Source organism: Cotesia glomerata, linkage group LG1 (genome assembly GCF_020080835.1).
Source record: "Cotesia glomerata isolate CgM1 linkage group LG1, MPM_Cglom_v2.3, whole genome shotgun sequence".
Taxonomy (NCBI): Eukaryota; Metazoa; Arthropoda; class Insecta; order Hymenoptera; family Braconidae; genus Cotesia; species Cotesia glomerata.
In genome coordinates, this window is record NC_058158.1 from 9,448,863 (window position 1) to 9,472,940 (window position 24,078).

Sequence of the window (24,078 nt, forward strand, 5' to 3'; positions counted from 1 at the left end):
TTATTTCTTAGCTAAAAATTTTTTCTCACTATAATTTTCTTGAAGAAAAAAAAATTTTCTAAAAAACTGTCTAAAAAATTTGGTAATTATTTACAAGTGGGGTCAACCCTGTTTTTGGCCATATTTAGATAAAAAATTAACATTTTTTTATTCTGCTTGTTTTTACAGCGCATTTATGATAAAAAATGTCATGAAAAAAAAAAATAAAGATTTCGATAGATTTTTTGCCTTCAAAAGTTAAAAAAAATTTTGGCGCTCATGTTTTTTGATAAAATTTATATTTTATCTTTTTTTGATATTTTTGAAATATATTTTTTTGAAAAGTATATAAAAAACGAACAATTTAAAAAAAAGGTAAATATCATAATTTTCTAAAAAATTTGTAAATTTGTTAAAATTGTGATAATCAGCTTTTTTTTTAAATTGTTCATTTTTTTATGTATTTTTCAAAGAAAAATTTATAAAAAAAAATTTCGTTCAAAAAAATGAAATTAAAATGTTAGTCCCCACTTGTAAATAATTACCCAATTTTTTTAGCATTGCAAAAAATATTTAATTAACATAAATTAAAAAAAAAAAAAATTTTTTTTACACTTGATTAATTTTTTTAAGAAGAAATAAAAATTTTTACTCAATTAATTAATTAATCACAATTAAGACGGATATTTCTATTTTTTTATCAAAAAATTAATAATTAATATCATAAAATTTTTAAGCAAAGAAATCTTAGCCTGAACAATAATTTTTCTCTCAGTGTAAGAAATAATGAATAATTATTAAAATTTATTGATTGTAATTATATTCAAAAAGATAATCGCAAGATGCATCTTTACCTCGGTGGTCATTTACAACCACGTGATCATATGGGGTCAAAAGCGAAAACTGGTTTGGGTCCATCGCGACGTCGGTGCCCAGAAATTCGCTGACGTAACGCATGAGGAGGATTTGGGTGCTGGGTACTTCTACCCAGGACCCAGGACCAACGGAGATCCTTCTAAAGTTATAAATGTTACATCCTTGCTTTTTAAACCTCTCGGTTTTTTATTATCCATGATTCTTTTTTATTTTTATTACATGTTTTTATAACTTTCTTAGGCAGAACCTGAGGGCGACCTAAAACTGGCGCGTATGCCGATGAAGAAGAGCTTTGTGTCGCCGGATGACAATTTAGAGCGGTTGAGATTCTTCCTTTCCCTCTCGCGTCGTACATCACTCCCTTCAGTTTCAATACGTATAAATAATAGATTTTATTTAGCCTTTTTTTATTTATCTCCTTTCACGGAGCCGAGGCTCGCAAAAAAATTTACTCCCGCTTGTTATTTTAGTTAGGCCTGCATAATTTTTGCAACTTCTCTATTCTCTATTGTACCGATCCAGCCCGTAGTAGAAAATAGCCAAGAACGTGACTGATTGCTTGTGCACCCACGACTAAATAGCTTCTTGATGTAATATGTAACATGTAAGCCGGCGTAATGCCTAATAAAATGTTCCCTTATCGTTCAGTACGCGGTATTAGATGCAAAGCAAAGCTGCAAGACCTTTTTAATGGCATTTCCAGAGTGCAAGTACTAACTATTATTTATTTATACCCGATTGTACTCAGACTTGTGTTCCGGACTCTTTCTTCTTTCTTTTACATTGAAAAATAAAACCATTAAACGCTCTTTAGATTGATTACCTTCCGGACTGTGTCGTGTAATTTCTCGCCACTTATTACAGTAAGAAAAAATTTATTTTAAAAAAAATCAGCTATTTTGTGATAAGAAATTTATTTGTTGGAAATTTTAAATAATTTTATTTCTTAGCTAAAGAAATAAATTTGTTTAAAATTAAAAAAAAAAGTAATTATTTATATTTATTAAAATAATTTTCTTTATTTAAAAAAATATTTCTTCTTCAAGAGCATAGATAAATTTTTCAATGACAATGAAAGTTAAAATAAAAAATGCATATATAATGAAATAATTATAATATTTAATTGATATACTATCGTATAGTGAATGACTATTGATTGTCAGTATGTAGTTGAATTAAATGTGAAAGGAAGTAACATATACGCATTGAAGTTCGATGGACTCGTTAACTCTCAAAGCTTTTGTCAAGATGATTACATCCCATGGAAATGTGATATTCTTCGTAGTATTTCATTAGTATGGAGGAAAAAATGATAAGACATAAAGAGCGGACGTTTGCACTGGCTACTCCGATAAGTGATGAGACTCTTTATCGTAGTTTTTAATTCCACGCATAACTAACCGGCAGTATGTTAAAAAAAATATTTAAGTACTCTAAAAAAAAAATATTTAAGTATTCTAAAAAAAATATTTAAGTAATACACGTAAAGAACAAGGTGACACTGGATATCATCCCAAATTATACTCAGTGATGTCGGTGATGAAAAAAAATTTCAGATAGTATCTAGTATAATCCAGATTATACTGCGTGATATCTGGATTATAATCATTGTAATCTGGATTATACTCATTGTAATCTGGATTATACTCATTGTAATCTGGATTATACTCATTGTAATTTGGATTATACTAGCTACTATCTGAAATTTTTTTTCACTCAGTATAATCTGGGATGATATCCAGTGTCATCTTGTTCTTTCCATGTATAATAACTAAAAAAACATCCTCGATGTCTTACTATTACTAGAAGGTCATACTCTAGAAATAGAAATTTTATTTCCTGCTGGAAATTTTATTACTCGATTTAATTTTTATTTTAACTAGCTTAAAAATCCATGGTAACTAAAAATAATCCGATTTGAATTTTGTTGACAAAATAATTAATGAAAGGTTAAAGTTTGATAACCTACAGCAGAAATTTATTTAACGGAGATCAAATGAGCCTTTGCCTTTTTTTAAAAATTACAAACCATCACAGCAAAACTTCCGGTAAATTATTTAATATTATTTAAAGCACAGCACAATTTAAAAATAATTCCTGATATCACTGTACACTAAATATAAATATAAATAATAAAATATCCACTTCATAATAAATAGCTTAATAAAAAAAAACTATTAGAAACATGTGAATGAACTGTCAGGGGTAGAAAGCACGTGTGTGCATCACGCGGTCTTATTTTTCACTACAAGGGCTCCCGTAAAATACTTCTTTGGTAGCTAGCTGTGCTTCTTCTTGTTCCTCTTCCTCTTTTTCTAAACTTTTAGCTTTATTTGTTATCTGTTCGTTTTCTTCTTCACGGTCGGTTAGCTTCTCAAACTCCGCTATGATATACAATGCAATAATATAATAAGGATATACATCTTGTTGGCAGTTTCTCTACTTAGACTTGAGTAAAGTCTGACCGCACTCGTGTTACACCAGAAGTACCACACCGAACACCGAACACCGACTACCCAAATGTGCTTAAGTATACACATAGAATGCTCAAATATGTTCGAAGACGGGCCGGCCAGATGAGGGGACGGTTACAGATTATTTAGCGGCATGCTGACTGGAGTCCGGCCGTATAGTAGTTACAGTGATGCTGATGCTGATGCGGGCAACATAACAGTGGCGAGGGTGTGTGTAATTCTCCTAAGAAAATAATCGCACCGACTACCCACGCGCCAATACTACACACATAACACCAACAGAGTTTACTAGTTGACATACATTGCTGCTAATATAAAGAGCCAGCGTCATCGTTACCGATTTACTCAACTATCTTTAATTACAAATTGCCCAACAATTAATTTATTCATAACAAGCTACCTCATTCGATTTTTTATAAAATTCTTCCTATTTCTTCTTTATTATTCAAAATTTCTTCAATTTCCCGCGGGCTTTCTTTGCAATCGCGCTTTTATTCTTCAAACTTTTAGAATTTTTAATTTCGTTTATTAATTCCAAATGGCAAATTTCATTACATAGTAAATACATTTATTACATAAGGAAGCGGTAATTATTTATTACAAGTGGGGTTCACCCTATTTTTGGCCATATCTAGGTGAAAAATTAACATTTTTTACTTTTTTTTATTCTGCTTGTTTTTATGGTGGATTTATGATAAAAAATGGCGTGGAAAAAAAAAATAAAGATTTTAATAACTTTTTTGCTTTCAAAAGTTGGAAAAAATTTTGGCTCTCATGTTTTTGGATAAAATTTCTATTTTATCTTTTTTTGATATATTTTGTTTTTAAAAAGTATATAAAAAAACGAACAATTTAAAAAAAAAAAAAAGTAGAACACAATTTTCTAAAAAATTTGATAATAAACTTTTTTTTTTTAATTGTTAATTTTTTAAGTATTTTTCAAAAAAAAAATATATCTATAAAATTAAATAAAAATTTAGTTCAAAAAAATGAAAATTACAATGGTTGACCCCATTTTAAGGTCATAACTAGGTAAAAAATTAATACTTTCAAATTTTTTTTTATTCTGCTTGTTTTTACGGCGCATTTATGATAAAAAATGTCGAGGAAGAAAAAAATAAAGATTTTGATAGCTTTTTTGCCTTCAAAAATTAGAAAAAAATTTTGGCTCTCATATTTTTGGATAAAATTTCTATTTTATATTTTTTTGATATATATTTTTTTAAAAAGTACATAAAAAACAAACAATTTAAAAAAGTAAAGTTGAATATTACAATTTTCGAAAAAACTTATAAATTTTTTTGAAAATTTCTTAAAATTGTGATATGCAATTTTTTTTTTTAATTGTTAATTTTTTTATGTATTTAAAAAAAATATATCAACAAAATCAAATAGAAATTTCGTTAAAAAAAATGAAAATTAAAATGGTTGACCCAACTTGTAAATATTTACCACTTCTTCTTTAGTATTCAAAATTTTTTCAACCTTCTTCTTTTCTTCAAACTTTAAACCACAACGAAAATAATTGGACGTTAATTAAAAAATTCGATTAAAAAGAAAATAATAGAATATAGTTTTAATAATTTAGTGTCATAAGTGTTGAAGCAGCAGCTGAGCAGCCTAGCCACTCACGGTGTTTTATGATCATCCTACCGCTGATGATGTCACTCCAGTACAGAGTTATAGAAATAAAGAGGAGATGTTAATGATTGTTTTAAAAAATCTTGAGATTTGTTGGATTAAACGGATAAATATAACTAAAGGCAGTTATATTTATAAATGATATTTATTTTCTTCTTTTTCCCTTAACTTCTTGCTTTTATTTAAAATATTTTTTTAGTGGTGTAGCATAACAGTTCTCTAGATTCTCTGAAAATTCATCAGCTCTGTAGGTTGTAGCTGTACCAGCGTGGTATAAAGTTTAACGACTTGATTCCTGGAGGCCGAGGATAGAACGCACATGTGTTTTAAACACTCCTCTTTAATTTTTCGGGTGTAATAAATCTAAACATTTGTCTTTTAGAGTAAAAAATATAAATCTGGATTTTAAATCTTTTTTTTTTTTCTAAAAATAAAATTAATTTTTTTAAATTAATTAATTAATTAATTTTTTTTTCTAAAAATAAAATTAATTAATTAATTAAATTAATTTTTTTTTTCTAAAAATAAAATTAATTAATTAATTAAATTAATTTTTTTTTCTAAAAATAAAATTAATTTTTTAAAATTAATTAATTAATCAAGTTAATTTTTTTTTCTGAAAATAAAATTAATTTTTTGAAATAAATTAATTAAATTAATTTTTTTTTCTAAAAATAAAATTAATTTTTCAAAATTAATTAATTTATTTATTAATAAAATTAATTTTTTTTTTCTAAAAATAAAATTAATGAAAGTTGTTATTTCGCAAATAAAAGAATCGATAAAATAAACAATGAGCTGCGAAATAAAAGTAATATTAATGCGGTAATTTAAATAATTGGTTAATTTGTCGGGTATATTTAATAACACACTTGTCACAGCATTCTCTTATGAGATCAGTGAGATCATACGATTTAGTTACGCAATACAATACATTTATGCAAGTACTGCTGACTGTTTTACGCCTACTTACAGTAGTTGTTCTATAGCCCACTTTTAATCGTCTAAGTTACTCTCGCACATCTATTTATCCTTGATTTATCGAAGGACAATATCATTGATTGTTTATGTGGATAGTATTATAAATATTTATCTAGTAAATTATTTTTTTTTTTTTTAATTAAACTAGGGTTCATATATGCTGATAGGAAATTTATATCGATTGAATGTTACTACCGCATTTAAATACAGATAAGAGAGATGATATGCAGGGTCAAGGAATCAACCCACGGTCTATTTAAAATGCTGAGAAAAATAATTTGAAAATTTAAAAATTTTCAGTGTTTATCTTATGTTAGTTTAGAGTAAGGTCTTTTTGAGGGACACTTGTCATGATAAAATGCGCTGAGAGAACCGGAAGAGTTTCCACTTAAAGTATAGTCGCAAGAATGGAATGTTTAAACTCTTAGCAGACTCAGACCATCTACATTTATTTTAACAGATCTTCAGACATTACATCTCTTTCTGTTGTAGGTTTCACGATGATTTTATTACAACTAAACTGTCTACGAGGCTATTTATCAATCTTTAAAATCCAGCTGCTAAGTTTTATTTATCTTAACAATATATCCTAAATACTAGCCACCTTGCAGTATTGTAAAAATATAAAAAATTGAAATTTTGGTTTATTAAATAATGACTTTTGTTAAATAATGACTTTTGGACTGTAATTTCTTAAATATTGAAGTTTTTTAAGATATAAGCTAATCCCGATGTTACACTGATCAAGAGCTTTCATTTGAGTACCCATATGCATTTTGATATATATATATATATATATATATATATATATATATATATATATATATATATATATATATATATATATATATAAATATATGAAAAACTGATGTGGGTACTCAAATGAAAGGTCTCGATGAGTGTAACATCGGGATGAGCTTATATCTTAAAAAATATCAATACTACACAAAATACAAGGTCATTTCTTAAATATGTGAAATTGCACTGTACTTTCTTAACTATTGACGTGTTTAAAGATATAAGCTCATCCCGATGTTACACTCATCAAGAGCTTTCATTTGAGTACCCACATGCATTTTGATATATTTTTCATATATTCATATATATATATATATATATATATATATATATATATATATATATATAAATATGTAAAATATATGAAAAATTGATGTGGGTACTCAAATGAAAGGTCTCGATGAGCGTAATGTCGGGGTAAGCTTATATCTTAAAAAATTTCAATAGTTCACAAGATACAAGGTCGTTTTAAGACATGACTATCCTGAAGACAAAATTATGTTAAATTGCACTGTACTTTCTTAAATATTGAAGTTTTCAAAGATTTGAGCTCATCCCGATGTTACACTCATCAAGAGCTTTCATTTGAGCACCCACATGCATTTTTTATATATTTTTCATATATACATATACATACATATATATAATATATATAAATATATGAAAAATTGATGTGGGTACTCAAATGAAAGGTCTCGATGAGTGTAACATCAGAATGAGCTTATTTCTTTAAAAATGTCAATATTTTACAAGATAAAAGGTCATTTTTTAATTATGTATCTAGAGATGGAGCATTTTGATTTAAGATAAATAAATTAATAAATTTAAATATTACCGATAATTATTTTAATATTCATTCAATTCTAGGAAGCTATCTTGGTTATTTTTTATTTATTAAAATAAATAATTACTTACTTTTGTTGGAAATACGTCCTCGCATTCTTTACAAAAAAGGTGTTCTTCCTTCTCGTGTAACGCCAAATGAGACTTGAGACTGGCCATTCTTGCAAATTTTCGGCCACACTCGGGACACTTTGGCTCCCCCAAATTATGTGTCGCCATGTGAAGCGTGAAATTTGTCTAGAAAAATAATTAACAGAATTAACAAATCACATATTATCACATTCATTGAAGTTACTAATTGTCGTGTTTATACAAAAAACTTACAGGTATGTTAAAAGAAGCTGGACATTTTGGACACCGATGAGGCTTTTCTTCGGCATGATGGTCCATATGTTTCCGATAAAGTGTTTGTTTTGTGAATTCTTCGCCGCAAATTTCACACTTTATACTTATTTTAGGTGACTGTAATAAAATAATAACATAAATATTTTTAAAAAATAAATTATTAAGCTTCTTTCTTACTTCTGTCGAAACAGCATCCTTACGAGGTCTTCCTACACGTGGCCTACTAACACTTTTATTTAAAATGGGTATAAATCTTTTAGAATTCTCACTAAATCCATTGTTATTAAAAAAACTACCAGTAGACTCTATTACTTTAGCCTTATCAGGCTGCTTTGGAATGAATTCAGCGTCTGTTCCTTCATTCAAGTCAACATGAATCGGAACGTTTGTCTGGTTTTGAATTAATGTTTGCTGGGAATTGTTTGCGTGGATTAAATTTCCTAAACTCAACTGGACTATTGACTGAAAAAAATACATAATATTATTATTATTTTTCAGTACAACTACATTCATTAAATTTTAAAATACAGTGTAAGTATTTAGGCTGCATTCGAAAATATCTCTAGATACATAATTAAGAAATTACCTTGTATCTTGTGAAATATTGACATTTTTAAAGATATAAACTCATCCCGATATTACACTCATCGAGACCTTTTATTTGAGTACTCACATCAATTTTTTATATATTTATATATATATTATATATATGTATATATGAAAAATATATAAAAAATGCATGTGGGTACTTAAATGAAAGCTCTTGATGAGTATAACATCGGGATGAGCTTATATCTTTAAAAACTTCAATAGTTAAGAAATTACTTTGTATCTTGTGAACTACTGACATTTTTAAAGATATAAGCTCATCCCGATATAACACTCATCGAGACCTTTCATTTGAGTACCCACATCAATTTTTCATATATTTATATATGTTATATATATGAATATATGAAAAATATATCAAAATGCATGTGGGTACTCAAATGAAAGCTCTTGATGAGTGTAACATCGGGATGAGCTTATATCTTTAAAAACGTCATTAATTAAGAAATGACCTTATATCTTGTGGATTATTGACATTTTTAAAGATACAAAGTCATCATGATGTTACACTCATCGAGACCTTTCATTTGAGTACCCACATCAATTATTCATATATTTTATATATTTATTTATATAAATATATGGAAAATTGATGTGGGTACTCAAATGAAAGCTCTCAATGAGTGTAACATCGGGATGAGCTTATATCTTTAAAAATGTCAATAGTTAAGAAAGTACAGCCCAATTTCACGTAATTAAGAAACGACCTTGTATCTTGAGAATAACTGACATTTTTAAAGATATAAGCTCAACCCGATATTACACTAAACGAAACCTTTCATTTGAGTACCCACATCAATTTTTCATATATTTTATATATTTATATATATATATGTATATATGAAAAATATATCAAAAATGCATGTGGGTACTCAAATGAAAGCTCTTGATGAATGTAACATCGGGATGAGCTTATATCTTAAAAAATGTCAATATTTAAAAAAGTACAGTGCAATTTAACAAAAGTTATTATTTAACAAAGCAAAATTTTAATTTTTTACTAATAAATTATAGCAAAGAAAATTTATTTAAAAAAATCCACCATTAAGAGCTCTAAAAAAATATAAATGCACTTTTTTAGATCTAGATTATTTTTAAATAAGAATAAAAAATTTGTCAAGTGTCCGTCAATTTTAATATCATTAAATTTTTAATTACCGAATTAGCTGATAAATTGCTCGATGACTTGGATTGAGCATCATTCGACTGAATCAATGTCACAGGTGCCGATAACCACTCCGATGACTCATCATTGTGTTCTGTAAATAATTATTATATAAATAATTACAAGTTATCAAAATTATGTCAATAATTGAAAAAATTTCTGTCAAAAAAAATAAACATCAGATTTTTAATTATTGAAACTTTTCTTCACAGAAAATTAATAAAATTATCAATAATAATTAAATAAAAAAAATTATGAGTAATAATAATAAATAAAAAAATTTACCTGTCACTAATACAGTACGGCCGTCATCAAAAATAAGAAAACCATAAGAACCAAGTGGTACTGAGTCTATTGACACAGACATTGTGTCTGTAGTTTGTTCAGTTAACATTTTTCCAGCTTTTTAAATAATCTAAGCTAGAGGAAGAAAAATAAAATAAATAATTTAATTGCTCATAAAATAATAAATACAATTGTATCATAAAAGTTTACACGAATAAGTCATTCTTAATAGTATAGTTGTATATAAATATATACTTACAGTGAGTAAAAAAAAATTAATTACTCATTTGTTTTATTAGTTACTTTTTTTCAATTGTCGAGATTGAATATTGACATTATCTTTTTATTATTAAACGAAAGATAACCTTTCGGACTATAATCAATTTAAATAACATTATTTTAATCACTATTCACACGGGAAACATTAAGTGTGTTTATTTTAAAAAATATAGACTAATTATTAATTTATTCTATTATATTTTTATTTTATTAGAATGACAAACGTCATTTTTTAACAACATTTTAGTTGTAAAAATGACGTTACATTAATAAAAAAATCCTAAAAATATTTACCAGAAGATCTCATGAGAATTTAACACTAGCGACCTCTGTCGTGAAAAATTTAAAAATTTGGCGGCTTATTTAAATTTAAATTAATTCTTGTAATAAAAAAACAAAATTATAATGAAGTTATCTGACAGCTGTTAATTTTTTTAATTTTTATAACAAATTAATTACAATAAAAAATTCTTTTAATTTTCACACGTGGAATTTTTTTATTAAATTTATTATGAAAATTAATTTAGCTGATATTTAATAGTTTTAAAAATTTTTGTAACAAATAAATTATAGCAAAAAAAATTAGAATAAAAAAATTGACAATTAGAAATTTTAAAAAATTAAAAATGCAATTTTTTTAAATAAACTTTTTTTACAAATTTTTTTTGTTAAAAAAAATTAAAAAATTTTCAAGTGACTGCTAACTTTAATATCGTAAATTTATTTCATAATAATTTTATGACTAAAAAATTCTAAAAAAAATTGTAGTCATTTAACTTTAGTGATGAAAATTAAATTAGCCGAAGTCTGAAAATTTTTAATTGAAAAAAGTTAAATAAAAATTAATTTAGGAGATATTGAATAATTTTAAGAATTTTTGTAACAAATAAATTATGGAAAAAAAATTATAAAAGAAAATTGACTTGTAGAAATTTAAAAAAATTAAAAATGCAATTTTTATAAAAAATAATTTTTTGAAACAAATTTGTTTGATAAAAAAATTTAAAAAATGGTCAAGTGACGGCTAACTTTAATATCATAAAATTAAAAGAAAAAATTTGATATGTAAAAAATTAAAAAAATTTTAAGTGCTATACTTCAGTGTCATAAAACTAAAATTAAAAATTTTATTTAGACGTACTTAAATTTCAACAATAATAAACTAATTAACTGTTTTAAAATAAATTAAATAAATTAATTAATATTACCAAAGTTAGCCGACGATTTTATTTTTTTTAATAATTATAATAGAACAAAAAAATATTTTTTAAAAATTGCACTTACAATTTTTAAAGTTTTTTACAAGTGAAATTTTTTTTTTTAATAAAAAAAAATTCTAAAAATTTTTAAATGTCAGCTAACTTAATTTTCATTAATTAATAATAAAAAAGTTAGCCGACGATTTCAATTTTTCGATTTCTTTTTTAATAATTAAATTAGAACAAAAAAATATTTTTCAAAAATTGCACTTACAACTTTTAAAGTTTTTTACAAGTGAAATTTTTTTTTTTAATAAAAAAAAATTCTAAAAATTTTTAAATCTCGGCTAACTTAATTTTCATAATTACTCAATACTTATGTAAGATTTATCAGAACAAAGAAAGCTTTCTTCATCAAAAGCATCGCCCTCAATCAACTTAAAAATTTCAGCTTCTTTTTTTCTCGCAAGCCTCCTCGCCGCCGCAGTAGTAACTGAAGTTTGCGATGTATCCGGAGTCAACTCATAATTATTTTCCTTTATTTCTCTCGAAAGCATTCTATCCAGGTCCGAGGGTCCAGTGGTCAACACTTGGCAAAAATCCAAAGGATTACCATCCTCAATAGTCGACTTTGACGGCGATTGATAGTTCAAAAGATGTTCTATATTCTCCCGATCATTCGTCGGAAGATTAGCATTCCTCGCCACGACATCCGAAGAGAAGTAAAAATTATCAGCTTTGCTCGCTACCGTTTTAAATTCTTCTTTCAATTGCTCCAAATTTTTCTGCCAGGGTAAATTTTTTAATATGTGTCGCATGTAAGTGTATTCTTCCGGAATGCAGGTCGAAGTGTTAATTTTTACTGATTGCGCTTCTGTTTTTGAAGTGCTGGCTATCGCGGGATTAGTTATTAAATTTTCAGTCAAATTTTCTGATAAAGTTTGATTTTTTGATGAAGTATCAAAGGAGTCTTGCTGCTTGCGCTTGCTTTCAGGAGACAAGCTTATTTGCTTAAAAAGCTTTTGAATTCCGTAGAATTGATTAGGAACGTGATAACGCGGGTCTACTTTTGAATAATTAATCCGCGATTTATCTTTTAATAATAACGGAGATCGTAATTCCGACAAACAATCATTTTGTGAAGGATTAAAAACACTTGGTTGTGATTTAGGAATAAAAAGCGGAGAATCTGGATCGTTAAAAGGATTCGCTAATATTTTTTTGCTATTAGTAAGTGAACTTAAAAGTGAATTCATACTTTGGTCATAATTTCTCTCTGCAAGCGGCTTTATATCGACTGATTTTTTAGAAAACGGAGTGGAAGTTTTTAAAGGCGAAGCAAGCTTAGGAATTTTAGCCGGAATTTTAGAATCTTCAAATTCTGACCCAGGAACTAAGAATCTTTTAATCGGTTGAACATTTTCTTGATTAGAAACTACTTTTTTGGCCAACTGAGGCTGAACATCTTTTGGTTTTTTAAATTCTTCCTGACTCATGGGTTCTGGTTGTTTGTTCTTCGCTTTTTCTGTCCGCGCTGTCAAAGTAGACAAAACTGAAACTTGCTCATTTTGATCAGCAATTTCGCAACCAGTGTAATCAATTTCTTTGATATTCTTCATTATCTGATAAATGTACTCAGTATCTACTGTTTCTTTTGAGAACTCTTTGTATATTGCAATCATCGCGTCGTAATTTATTTTACGCTGAGCAACTACTCGACGCTCGCGCTCAGTCATATCGTTTGTTTGTTTGAGTATTAGATTTTTAGAAAAAGTCAGGGCTAATTCTTGAGCTTCGTCTACAATACTTTGAGGCAAACCTGATGATCGGGCTAATGTTATTCCGTAATGATCTATTTTTGAAATACCTTGCTTTAATTTGTGAGTGTAAATAAGTCTTTTTTGAAGAGGATCAATTTCATCGTTTTTTAAAAGAGCTTCCATGTAATGACTGAAATTTAATAATATAATTTAATTGAATATTTAAATTAAAATTAGTTTAATTAATTAAATCAAAACTAATTAAAAAAAAATTAAAATTAAAATTAGTTTAATTAATTAATTAAAATTAAATTAATTAGAATTAATTTTAAAAAAATTAAAATAAAAATATAAAAAGAAAGTTAATTAAAAAAATAAATAAAAATAAAAAAAAAAAAATTATGAATATCTTACTTTGTTGCATTTGGATACAGATCAACAAGTTTCAATAAAAATAAAAAATGCGTAGCGTTAAAAATAAATGCTTGTGTCTTCAAAAGCTGTTTACTTATTGCCCAAGCAATAGATGCTCCTTCTTCGACTGTAGTACTTCTAGCTAATTCATCTAAAACAACTAACGACTGAGGTGTGATGGACTGCAAAATATACTGCGCTTCTTTCATCTGTAAAAAAAAAATTAAAAATATATTTTTCTGCCCTCCGGCCGGAAAGTAGCAACTTTCTGGCCGCTGCGCAAAACAAAGTTGCCACATTCCGGCTATGTCGAGCAGAAAAATAGTATACACACCTTGGCCAGTAAATAAGAAAGCCTCAGATCACATGTTTGTTAACCTCGGCTTCGCCTCGGCCAACAATTACATGTGATCTGAGACTTTTCTTATTTTACTGGCCTAGGTATGTAATATACTATATAGTATATTACACACCTAGGGAAGTAAAGTAAGAAATGTCTCAGATCACATGTGATTGTCGGCCGAGGCGAAGCCGAGGTTGACAAACATGTGATCTGAGGCTTTCTTATTTACTTCCCGTGGAGTGTATACTATTTTTTTGCTCGACGAAGGCGGAAAGCGGCAACTTTGTTTAGCGCAGCGGGACGAAAGTTGCCACTTTCCGCCCGGAGGGCAAAAAAAAATTTTTTTCTGCCCTCCGGCCGGAAAGTGGCAACTTTCTGGCCGCTGCGCTAAACAAAGTTGCCACATTCCGGCTATGTCGAGCAGAAAAATAGTATACACACCTTGGCCAGTAAATAAGAAAGCCTCAGATCACATGTTTGTCAACCTCGGCTTCGCCTCGGCCAACAATTACATGTGATCTGAGACTTTTCTTATTTTACTGGCCTAGGTATGTAATATACTATTTCTGCCCTCCGGCTGGAAAGTGTCGAGCAGAAAAATAGTATAGACACCTTGGCCAGTAAAAAGTAAAGCAATTACATGTGATCTGAGCCTTTTTCTATTTTACTGGCCTAGGTAAGTAATATACTATTAATTATCTTGTCTTTGGATTTTACTTCAAGCATAAAAGTCGACGCATTGAACTCAATTTCATCTCGATCTCCAAGTCTGCAGAATATTCTATCAGCAACTCGAAACACAGCTTTTGTAGCGGGTATATAACACCCTATTTGTGCCATTATTTGCAAAAGAATTATTTGCTTCAAGTAAATTGTCTTGCCACCCATATTTGGGCCGGTTATATTGTGGTAATTGTAATGAACTGAAGCAATTATATCATTGGGTGTTGGAGATTCAACTCCAAGTATGTCCATTACAGGATGTTTCGAGTTACGAACTTCAAGTTCTGACTCGAATATTGGTTTTACGTAATCTGATATAGAACTTATTTGAGCTAAAGACAACACGAGGTCTAGTTCTGCAATATTGTCGTTTAGACGGAACAAACAGCCAATGTGATTTCTTATTTCGGTTAATGCGTCGATCATTACTCTATAAAATAAAAAAGAAAATTTTAAGAATAGTAATGCTAATTAAAAAAGCCTTAAAAATTAATTAATTAATTAATTAATTAATTTTATATTACCAATGTGTATAAAGCTGAATGGCGTATAAGGATATAAATAAATAAATTAATAATTATTAAGTTGAGATAAATTAATGGTAAAAAACTCACACATCACTCATTATGTGTATTTCTTCACAAGCATCTTTACAATGAGTACCCATCACAACAAGTGGCTCTACAGTCATGAGAACCAAATTTCTTTGTTTCTTTAGCTAATTTTAAATATCAAATAAATTAATCATTATAAATATAAGTAAGTAATAATTAATTTTTAAGTATTTATCAATGACACTTAAGTTGACTAAGAAATTTTTTTATAATTTTATAACAATAAAATAGTTATGAAAAAAATTTAATAAAAAATTCTAGATGTGAAAATTAAAAAAAAAAATTATTAGTGGAAATTTTTTTTTTTAATTTTAATTGACTTGTAAAATTTAAAAAAATCAAAAATTGTTCGTTAATTAATTTATTATTAAATTAATTAATTAATTATTTACCATTATAAATTCACTGGGCAAATTTTCTTCTTTAAATTTACGCTTTGATATATCCATTTGAATATGATAACCAAACGACATGTTACAACTGAGAGTCAATGGAAGAGAATATTTTTCACCTAATTTTAAAACCATAGCTGCAAAAATTAATAATATAAAATATAAATTACAAAATTTCATCCTTAAATGAATTATCAATATAAAATTATATCTATTTTATTTACACTGCATGTCATCAATTAATTCACAATAAGCTTGTCGAGCAATATCTAATAGCTGGCTGATATTAGGTCTAATAGCAAAGCATCTTTGCATGTTTGCTGAAGAATATCCCATTAAAGACATCGCGTCTTCATGGACGATTTTCAAGATTGCTTCTTTCATCATTTCAAAACGAGTATCTTCAAGATCCTGAATAAAATAGATTATAATTTATTTGATAATTATAATTAATTTCCATTTTTTATCGCGTCCAAAATCATAAAATAATACGAAAAAATCACAGGTAGTTGGAATTAATAAATAACAAATTAAACAATCATGTTATTATTATTATTCTAATCATCTAAAAATGAATCCTTTGAAGACGAAAGCAATTATTTGTGGAAGTAGAGCAAAAATTAGTAGTGATGAGTGCAAACTAGCCGACACAATCTTTGTGGAGGGGTGTGCTATTCCTTATAGTAGCACTGTAAAATACCTTGGGGTGACTATAGATAGTACTCTCTCATGGGAGAATCAAGTAACAAATTTGTGCAATCGCGCTATGAGTATTCTAGCACAGCTAAAAATAAACAATGAAATATTTAGTGAAAGTTTACGTATTAAGCTAGTATCTACTTTAATAATTCCTCTCTTTGATTATTGTTGTGCGGCGTATACAAATATGTCAAACAAATTATTATTAAAGATCCAGCGTAAATTGAATTCATGTGTTAGATTTATCTATAAAGTACCAAAATATGAACATGTTACTCCATATTTCAAAAAGTTAGGTTGGCTAGAGCTTGCAGCGAGAAGAGACTATATTTCATTGCTTGTCTGTTTTATAAGGAAATTCGACTAAATTATCGGCAGCTATTCGGCTCAAAACTAGACTTTTTGACTGTAGCACTGCGTAGAGATGATGTCCGACAAGACTATCTTCGTATACCGCAGGCTAATTGTGTCATGTATGATAATTCATTCTTAATTCATGGCATACGTATCTGGAATGCACTGCCAGCTGAGACTGTGGCTGTAGATAATTTGGTTGAATTTAAAAATGCTTGCTTCAATCACTTTTTTGAACATGACAATTAACAATTGCAATCTTTATTTTGGATCTTATTTAAATATTTTTTCTTGTAGAATTATTATGACTTTAAATTAAGTTATTTGTTTGTATTAAATAATCTATTTGGATTTTATAGCATTTGAAATTAAATCTAATTGTAAACCTTTAATTAGTTAAGCAATCTTGTAACCTATGTAAACCAATGTAATTTAAATATTGATGGCTTTGAGGGAGCTTAGGTTCCAGAGCCAAATAAATTTTTTATCTATCTATCTATCTATTTTCAATAAAGAGTCGAGATGTCGCAATAATAACAATAACATGATTTATATATATTTTTTACAATTGTAAATTGACTATGTTTACAATTGTTATTGGCTATCTAGTCTATTGCACAATTTTTTCTAATTATTTATAATTTTTGTTAGTCTGTATTCCCTCCAGGCATAAACAATTTTTCATTCTTATTTTAAATTTGTCATTAGGGATAAATTCGGATAGCTTAAGGGAAGAGCAGTTGGCGCGATATCAAAAGATCCAGGTTCGATTCCTGGTCTGGGCCGTCCGAATTATTTTTTCAGTTGAATTTATCCCTAATGACAAATTTAAAATAAGAATGAAAAATTGTTTATGCCTGGAGGGAATACAGGCTAACAAAAATTATAAATAATTAGAGAAAATTGTGCAATAGACTAGATAGCCAATAACAATTGTAAACATAGTCAATTTACAATTGTAAAAAATATATATAAAAATACAGACTAGTCTTTAGAAATAAAAATATTGTAAAAAAATAACATGATTGTTTAATTTGTCATTTATTAATTCCAACTACCTGTGATTTTTTCGTATTATTATAATTAATTATAAATAAATTATAATTAATTTGATAATTATCAACTATATAATTGTCTGATTGAAGAATTAAAATTAATTAAAGAAGCTTACAGTTTTAACTTTTTGAAAAAAATCCGCTTGAGTAGTACTTAGAGCTGCTTTTAATTCAGGTATTATATCAATAGTATTTTTTAACAACAATATATAATTAAGATTTCTTTCAGCTTTTTGAATTGCATCGCCTTCAAGTGAAGTTATTCCTAAACTGAGAAGTCGACTAACTCCATACAAACGTCGAACAATAGGCTGAATAAAAAAAAATATTAGACAATAACAAATTAATTAAACAATTAACCCGTAGCAAATTAAAGAGAATATAAATCAAAAAATTTTTATAAGTACTTGGGTAATTGAAAAGACTGATCGACTATTGACGAATTCTTCAATACACTTTTGTCGAGCAGTTATAATATCAACGTTACAAGGAGGCTGAAGAATAGAAGCTCTCAGTAATCTCCGACCCATTGGTGTTGAGCATCGATCAAGAGCTCCAAAAAGACAGAAGTTTGGCTGGCCTCCATGAGCTGTAATTAATTCCAAGCTTTGCGCGCTTTCAATGTCTGTTTAATTGAATGTCCAAATTTTATTTTATACTTTAGACTATTTTACACTTATAAATTATTATTTGCAAATACTCTTTACCAATTATCGTATTATTTTGAGAGCCTTCATACTCTATCCGCATTGACTGGGGCATATATTGAACATGTTGGATAAATTCTATGTATTTTATCAAAGCTGCTGTTGCAGCAAGTGCGTAATATCTAAAAAAAATCGGACCGAAATCAATAACTTCTCTTTAGTGGAAAATTTTCAATTTTCTTAGCGGGAAGTTAAAAAAATCATGAGTAAATAATAAAATAATAAGTAATAATAATAATAATAATAAAATAAAATATTAAGAATAAATTATAAGTAATTAGATTTATTTAATACTTTTGATGGACTGCAAGTTCAACGGATGAAAATTCTGGAGCGCAGTGCGTTTTAATTTTCTCTAAACCGATTGTATCAGAAAAATGTATACGACTGACTCCAGAAATGTCTATATCTTCAAATCTTCTTCTAATTGTAGTGTATAAATTATTACCAGCCTCACACATTGTGTCTGGCATTATAATCTAAAAGATGAAAGCCAAAAAGATTTATATAGTTAGGTTTAAATAATTAAACTGATATTTTTATTAATAAATAAAAAATACTTCGATTGGATTGTAGGTATGTATTTTAGTGAGTGTGTTAATGTATGAATTGCAGTCGCTTATTTGACAAATTATCATGTGGGGATGTTGTACATCCATGATCGCCATTCCAACTTCTCCTCTAGCTTCACCACGGCCAGAGGTAATTGCTAATGAATTTAAAAATTTAGTTTTAACAATTAATGAATTATTTTTATGACATTGAAGTTAGCAGACGTCTGAAAATTTTTGATTTTTTTTATTAATTAAATTACAACTAAGAAGATATTTATAAAAAATTGCACTTATCGTTTTTAAAATTTTTTACATGGGAAATTTTTTAACTTCCCGCTAAGAAAATTGAAAATTTTCAAAAATCGGGAAGTTATTGGTTTTACCCTGTTTTTCGAAAATCGAGTTCTCATCAGATCTTGACGTTTTGAGATCCTAGGAAGCTTCCCTGATTGTTTTCACGATGATGTCCGTATGTGTGTGTGTGTGTGTGTGTACACTGTAAAAAAAGCGGTGTTAAAATGGACTCATTTTAACACCGCTATGTAACACCTCTGTATTAACACCGGTGTAGCGGTGCTCTTTTGCGGTGTTAAAAATCCGGTGTTAAACCGGTGTAATACCGGTGTAACAGTAGAATAAATTTACATCATATCGGAGTATGAATATTACATGATCCATAAAACACAATTAGTATTCAATATTTATCAAAATGAGACAACTAACATTTATTTAAGAATTTTCAATTTATAAAATTACGCAGAAATCGATTTGATGAATGTTATACAACAAGTTAAATAACATTTACAATATTAAATGTTTAGCAACAATATAATAATTATTTTTATCGTAACCATGATGTTTCTTACAATATAATAGATGTTTTAAACATGACAAATCTACAGCTGTGCAAAAATAAATTATCTCTATGAAAATCATTTAAAAAACATTCAAAATTGTCGTAAAATTGTTCTAAAAATGTTTCAAATTTGTTGTAAAAACACTCTAAAACTGTCCAAGAAATGTTCCAAAATTGTCTCAAAAATATCCGAAAAATGTCTCATTCAAAGTTTGTTCAAAGTATTCAAAATTTGTTCTCAAATAGTTAAAAAAATGTTTTAAGATTATTTAAAAAAGGTTCCACATAAAATTTAAGGACAAGATTTCAACTAAATTGCTTCAAATAAATTTCATTGATTCTAAAATTATCTTAGAAGTATTCCGAAAATCTTAAAAAAAATACTTAAAAATTATGAAATAATTACTAAAATCCACTATTTTGGAGTTTTCGATTATTTATATGATGTCATTTTTACATCGAAATTTTCTACAGTGTATTTATTTTAATCAAAAATTTTGATCTACTTAATATTTCATTATTTTAAACTTTCTAAATTAAATATTAATTTTTTTTTATTATTTACCTTTAATTATTAAACATGAAAAGTTTAATTATAAAAATTGTGTTAGTTAAAATATTATCAACACCGGAAAATTTATAACACCGATTTAACACCGAAAAAAAATATTTACACCGCGAACGGTGTTACTGCTACACCGATTTCGGTGTTGAATTTAACACCGGAATTTTTAACACCGTACACCGCATGGACTCACACCGGTTTTTTTTTTACAGTGTATGTATGTGACCCTCTTATAGCTTTTAAACGGCGTGACCGATTTAATCGCGGTTGCTGCCATTCGAAAGGACTTGACCAAACTTAGATTTTAAATACTATTTGAACCGATTCGAACCAGTAGATTTTGAGAAACCGAAAAAAAACTACAAAAAAAAATTTTTTGAAATGAAGTTTTTTTGGAATTACTTTTAAATGGCATTACCGATCAATTCCAAAATCTAATCAGCTCTTAAGATCAAAAAACCACGTCGATCGCCGCAAGCCCGGTCAAAATCAGTTGATTCATTCGTGAGTTATCGTTGTCGAAAGAAAACCGAAAAAAGTGTTTTTTCGGAATTACTTCAAAATTCCTGGCTTGATCGATTTAAACTTAAAAATTTTTCATGGAGCTTCAAAAATTGCGTCTAATGCCGCCAACCGCGTGAAAATCAGTTCAATCATTCAAAAGTTAATGCCGTTTGAAAATTCAAAAAATTGTGTTTTATTAAACTGCTGTTAGAGTTTTGAGCTCGAAGAGCTCAAAATGATACAAAAATAATATTTTTGAGCTCGAAGAGCTCAAAAACGTAATGTATAGTTCTGAGCGCTTAAGAAAAAAATGAGCGGGAAGTTTCAGGGATGGCCTTTAGGGTAAACCGTCATCCTAATTTTTTTTCTTAGTTGTCTAATTGAAATTTTTTCAATAAAAAATTTCTAAAAATTTTGAAATGTCGGCTAACTTCATTTTCATTTATTTTTAATGAATAAATACTTCATTATTTGATAGATAAATAAATAAATAAATGAATAAATTACCCATTATTACATATCTTTCTTGAACATCTGAGATACTTGACGTCGTTATCCTCCCAGTACCCGAACTAAAATTATATATTTTTATTTTATATTAATTATTTCTAAACGCGTTGTCTCAAATAAAATTAATAGATAAATTTAATTTATTATTACTCAGTAATTCTACCACGGCCAGAACTTCTCCCTCTTCCAGATGACGATGTCGTTCCGTATCCTCGCCTAGCTACTTTTGGGGTTACTGTTGTACTCGAACTTGATGGAGCAAGATTCACCAAAGGTCTTCTTGCTTCATGAACCACTAAGATTTATTTGTACGAAATTTTTTAACTTTATTTAACAAAAAAAATTGTTCAGAAAAATTATATTTAAAAAATTGCATTTTTAATTTTTTTTAAATTTCTACTTGTCAGTTTTTTTTCTCAATTTTTTATTACAAAGTTTAAATAAATTGACAGCTGTCAGCTAACTTTATTATTATATTTTTTAAATAAGTTTTTTTTGCCATAATTTAATTGTTACAAAAATTCTTAAATTTTATCAAACATGTGCGAATAATTATTTTTTATTTAAGGAAGTATAGGACGTACAGTCCGTTCACTGAGTTTCATCTCACAATGCATATATATAGCTATACTATAGTACGTGACTTAAGAAGGATTAATTTTGTTCGAGACTGTACTTTCAGAAAACTTAACAAGTTTTTACTAGTGATTTAATGAAATTTAGCTTACCGGAATAATCTTTTATGTATTAAATAACTATATTATTATCAAATAATTGATAATTTATTTTTCTGCCCTCCGGCCGGAAAGTGGCAACTTTCTGGCCGCTGCGCTAAACAAAGTTGCCACATTCCGGCTACGTCAAGCAGAAAAATAGTATACACACCTTGGCCAGTAAATAAGAAAGCCTCAGATCACATGTTTGTCAACCTCGGCTTCGCCTCGGCCAACAATTACATGTGATCTGAGACTTTTCTTATTTTACTGGCCTAGGTATGTAATATACTATTTCTCCCCTCCGGACGGAAAGCGTCAATTTTCCGCCCACTGCGCTAAATGAAAATGCCGCTTTCCGCCTCCGTCGAGGAGAAATAGTATATTACACACCTAGGGAAGTAAAGTAAGAAATGTCTCAGATCACATGTAATTGTTGGCCGAGGCGAAGCCGAGGTCAACAAACATGTGATCTGAGGCTTTCTTATTTACTTCCCGAGGAGTGTATACTATTTTTTTGTCTAACGAAGGCGGAAAGCGGCACTTTCGTTTAGCGCAGCAGGCTGAAAGTTGACGCTTTCTGCCCGTCGAGCAAAAAAATACTATTTAATTTGAATAAAATAATAAGTTTTTTAATTTTAAATATTTTTTAAAAAGTTTGGCAACGCAATAAATTTTATCGCGGTTGCGCATACGTTGACTGCTCTATTCGTGTTTTTGATGGGTACGTGTGTATTATGTTTACAAGTAATGCTATTAAAAATATCAAAATATTAAAGAATTAAAATATTGATTATTTAATTATGTTATGTTTTATAATAAATAATAACAATTTTATAATATTTTTCTTAACCTATTTGATATTTCTTTTAACCTATTTCATTGAAGCTTTAAATTTCCCGCGCGACCCACCATGTACGGCGTTGCCGTCAACATAACCCACATTTGCTATGGCTGACTATTTTTTTAAAATTTAGATTTTTCAAACTCAATTATTTTTATAACTAAGTACCCTCAACTTAATTTTATTTTTTCAATAATTTTTGAAAATTTTTTTTTTCTTACAATGAGTTTTTCGAAGCTTTCTCATTATTTTTTCATTATGAATTTATTAAAACAAGAGTAGGTGTGAGATTTGGTATGTCATTACAATGTTAAATGACCTGTTTTGAATCTTGTTTTATAAATAAACTATCAATCCTAGGTCTCTGAAATTTTAACACAACACGTATTAAATATATTGCGAAGAGTCAATGTTAATCAATGTTAATCTATGTTAATCAATGCTAACTAATAATAATAACTAATAGCAATTACTGACAATTTAAGCTAATCATTTTTGCATTTAGTCTTTTTGTTGTTTGCTTACCATTTTACTTATGTATTATTATTATTTTATTAATATTATTATTATTATTATATAATGTACTCATTATAAATATATTTGATTGTATGGCCCTTAGGGAGCACTTGCTCTAGGGTCAAAATTATTAAATAAATAAAAATAAAAAATATTTCTATCGATCCTAAAAATTTTAAATTGATCTCATTATTTCGACTTAACTCCCATACCTCCTTAATAATCGTTAGCTAATTAATTACAAATAATTACTTACAATACTTCGGCAATATATTAACTGTTTGCTGAATGGTTCCCAATGTACCGATTTTTCCTCGTACCCGGCCGCGTCTTCCTCTACCTCGACCTCCCAAATTTTCCGTGTTCATTACGTTCATTTTTATATAATTTTAACCATACAAATAATATTTTTTATATTAAAGAATTATTTTATTGTTAAATTAATGAAAATTTTGATTAAAACCTTTTAATCCTAACAATG

At 27.9% G+C, this 24,078-nt stretch overlaps 2 protein-coding genes across 3 annotated transcripts in view; both read right to left on the minus strand.

Annotated features, from left to right (window-relative positions):
* The window catches only part of LOC123275421 (zinc finger protein 236-like), a 49,020-nt gene extending 38,588 nt beyond the window's left edge, over positions 1 to 10,432 (minus strand). For both annotated transcript variants that reach the window (XM_044743535.1, XM_044743536.1), the window contains exons 1-6: positions 10,256 to 10,432; positions 9,997 to 10,131; positions 9,705 to 9,805; positions 8,115 to 8,399; positions 7,917 to 8,054; positions 7,665 to 7,829 (exon numbers count right to left, since the gene is read on the minus strand). In XM_044743535.1, the coding sequence (XP_044599470.1) occupies positions 7,665 to 7,829; positions 7,917 to 8,054; positions 8,115 to 8,399; positions 9,705 to 9,805; positions 9,997 to 10,105 (798 nt within the window). In that variant the 5' untranslated portion in view covers positions 10,106 to 10,131; positions 10,256 to 10,432. The remainder of the gene's footprint in view (positions 1 to 7,664; positions 7,830 to 7,916; positions 8,055 to 8,114; positions 8,400 to 9,704; positions 9,806 to 9,996; positions 10,132 to 10,255) is intronic.
* A 1,391-nt stretch (positions 10,433 to 11,823) lies between these two features.
* LOC123269494 (mutS protein homolog 4-like) lies at positions 11,824 to 24,025 on the minus strand. The gene is made up of 14 exons (XM_044735227.1): positions 23,854 to 24,025; positions 21,675 to 21,819; positions 21,522 to 21,592; positions 19,096 to 19,244; positions 18,830 to 19,014; positions 18,536 to 18,657; positions 18,236 to 18,453; positions 17,945 to 18,139; positions 15,945 to 16,131; positions 15,721 to 15,857; positions 15,329 to 15,432; positions 14,709 to 15,144; positions 13,649 to 13,857; positions 11,824 to 13,424 (listed from the first exon to the last, which is right to left on the minus strand). Exons 1-14 carry the CDS (start codon positions 23,972 to 23,974, stop codon positions 11,840 to 11,842), a joined length of 3,864 nt encoding a protein of 1,287 aa, XP_044591162.1. The 5' UTR covers positions 23,975 to 24,025; the 3' UTR covers positions 11,824 to 11,839.
* Between the last annotated feature and the right edge of the window lie 53 nt (positions 24,026 to 24,078).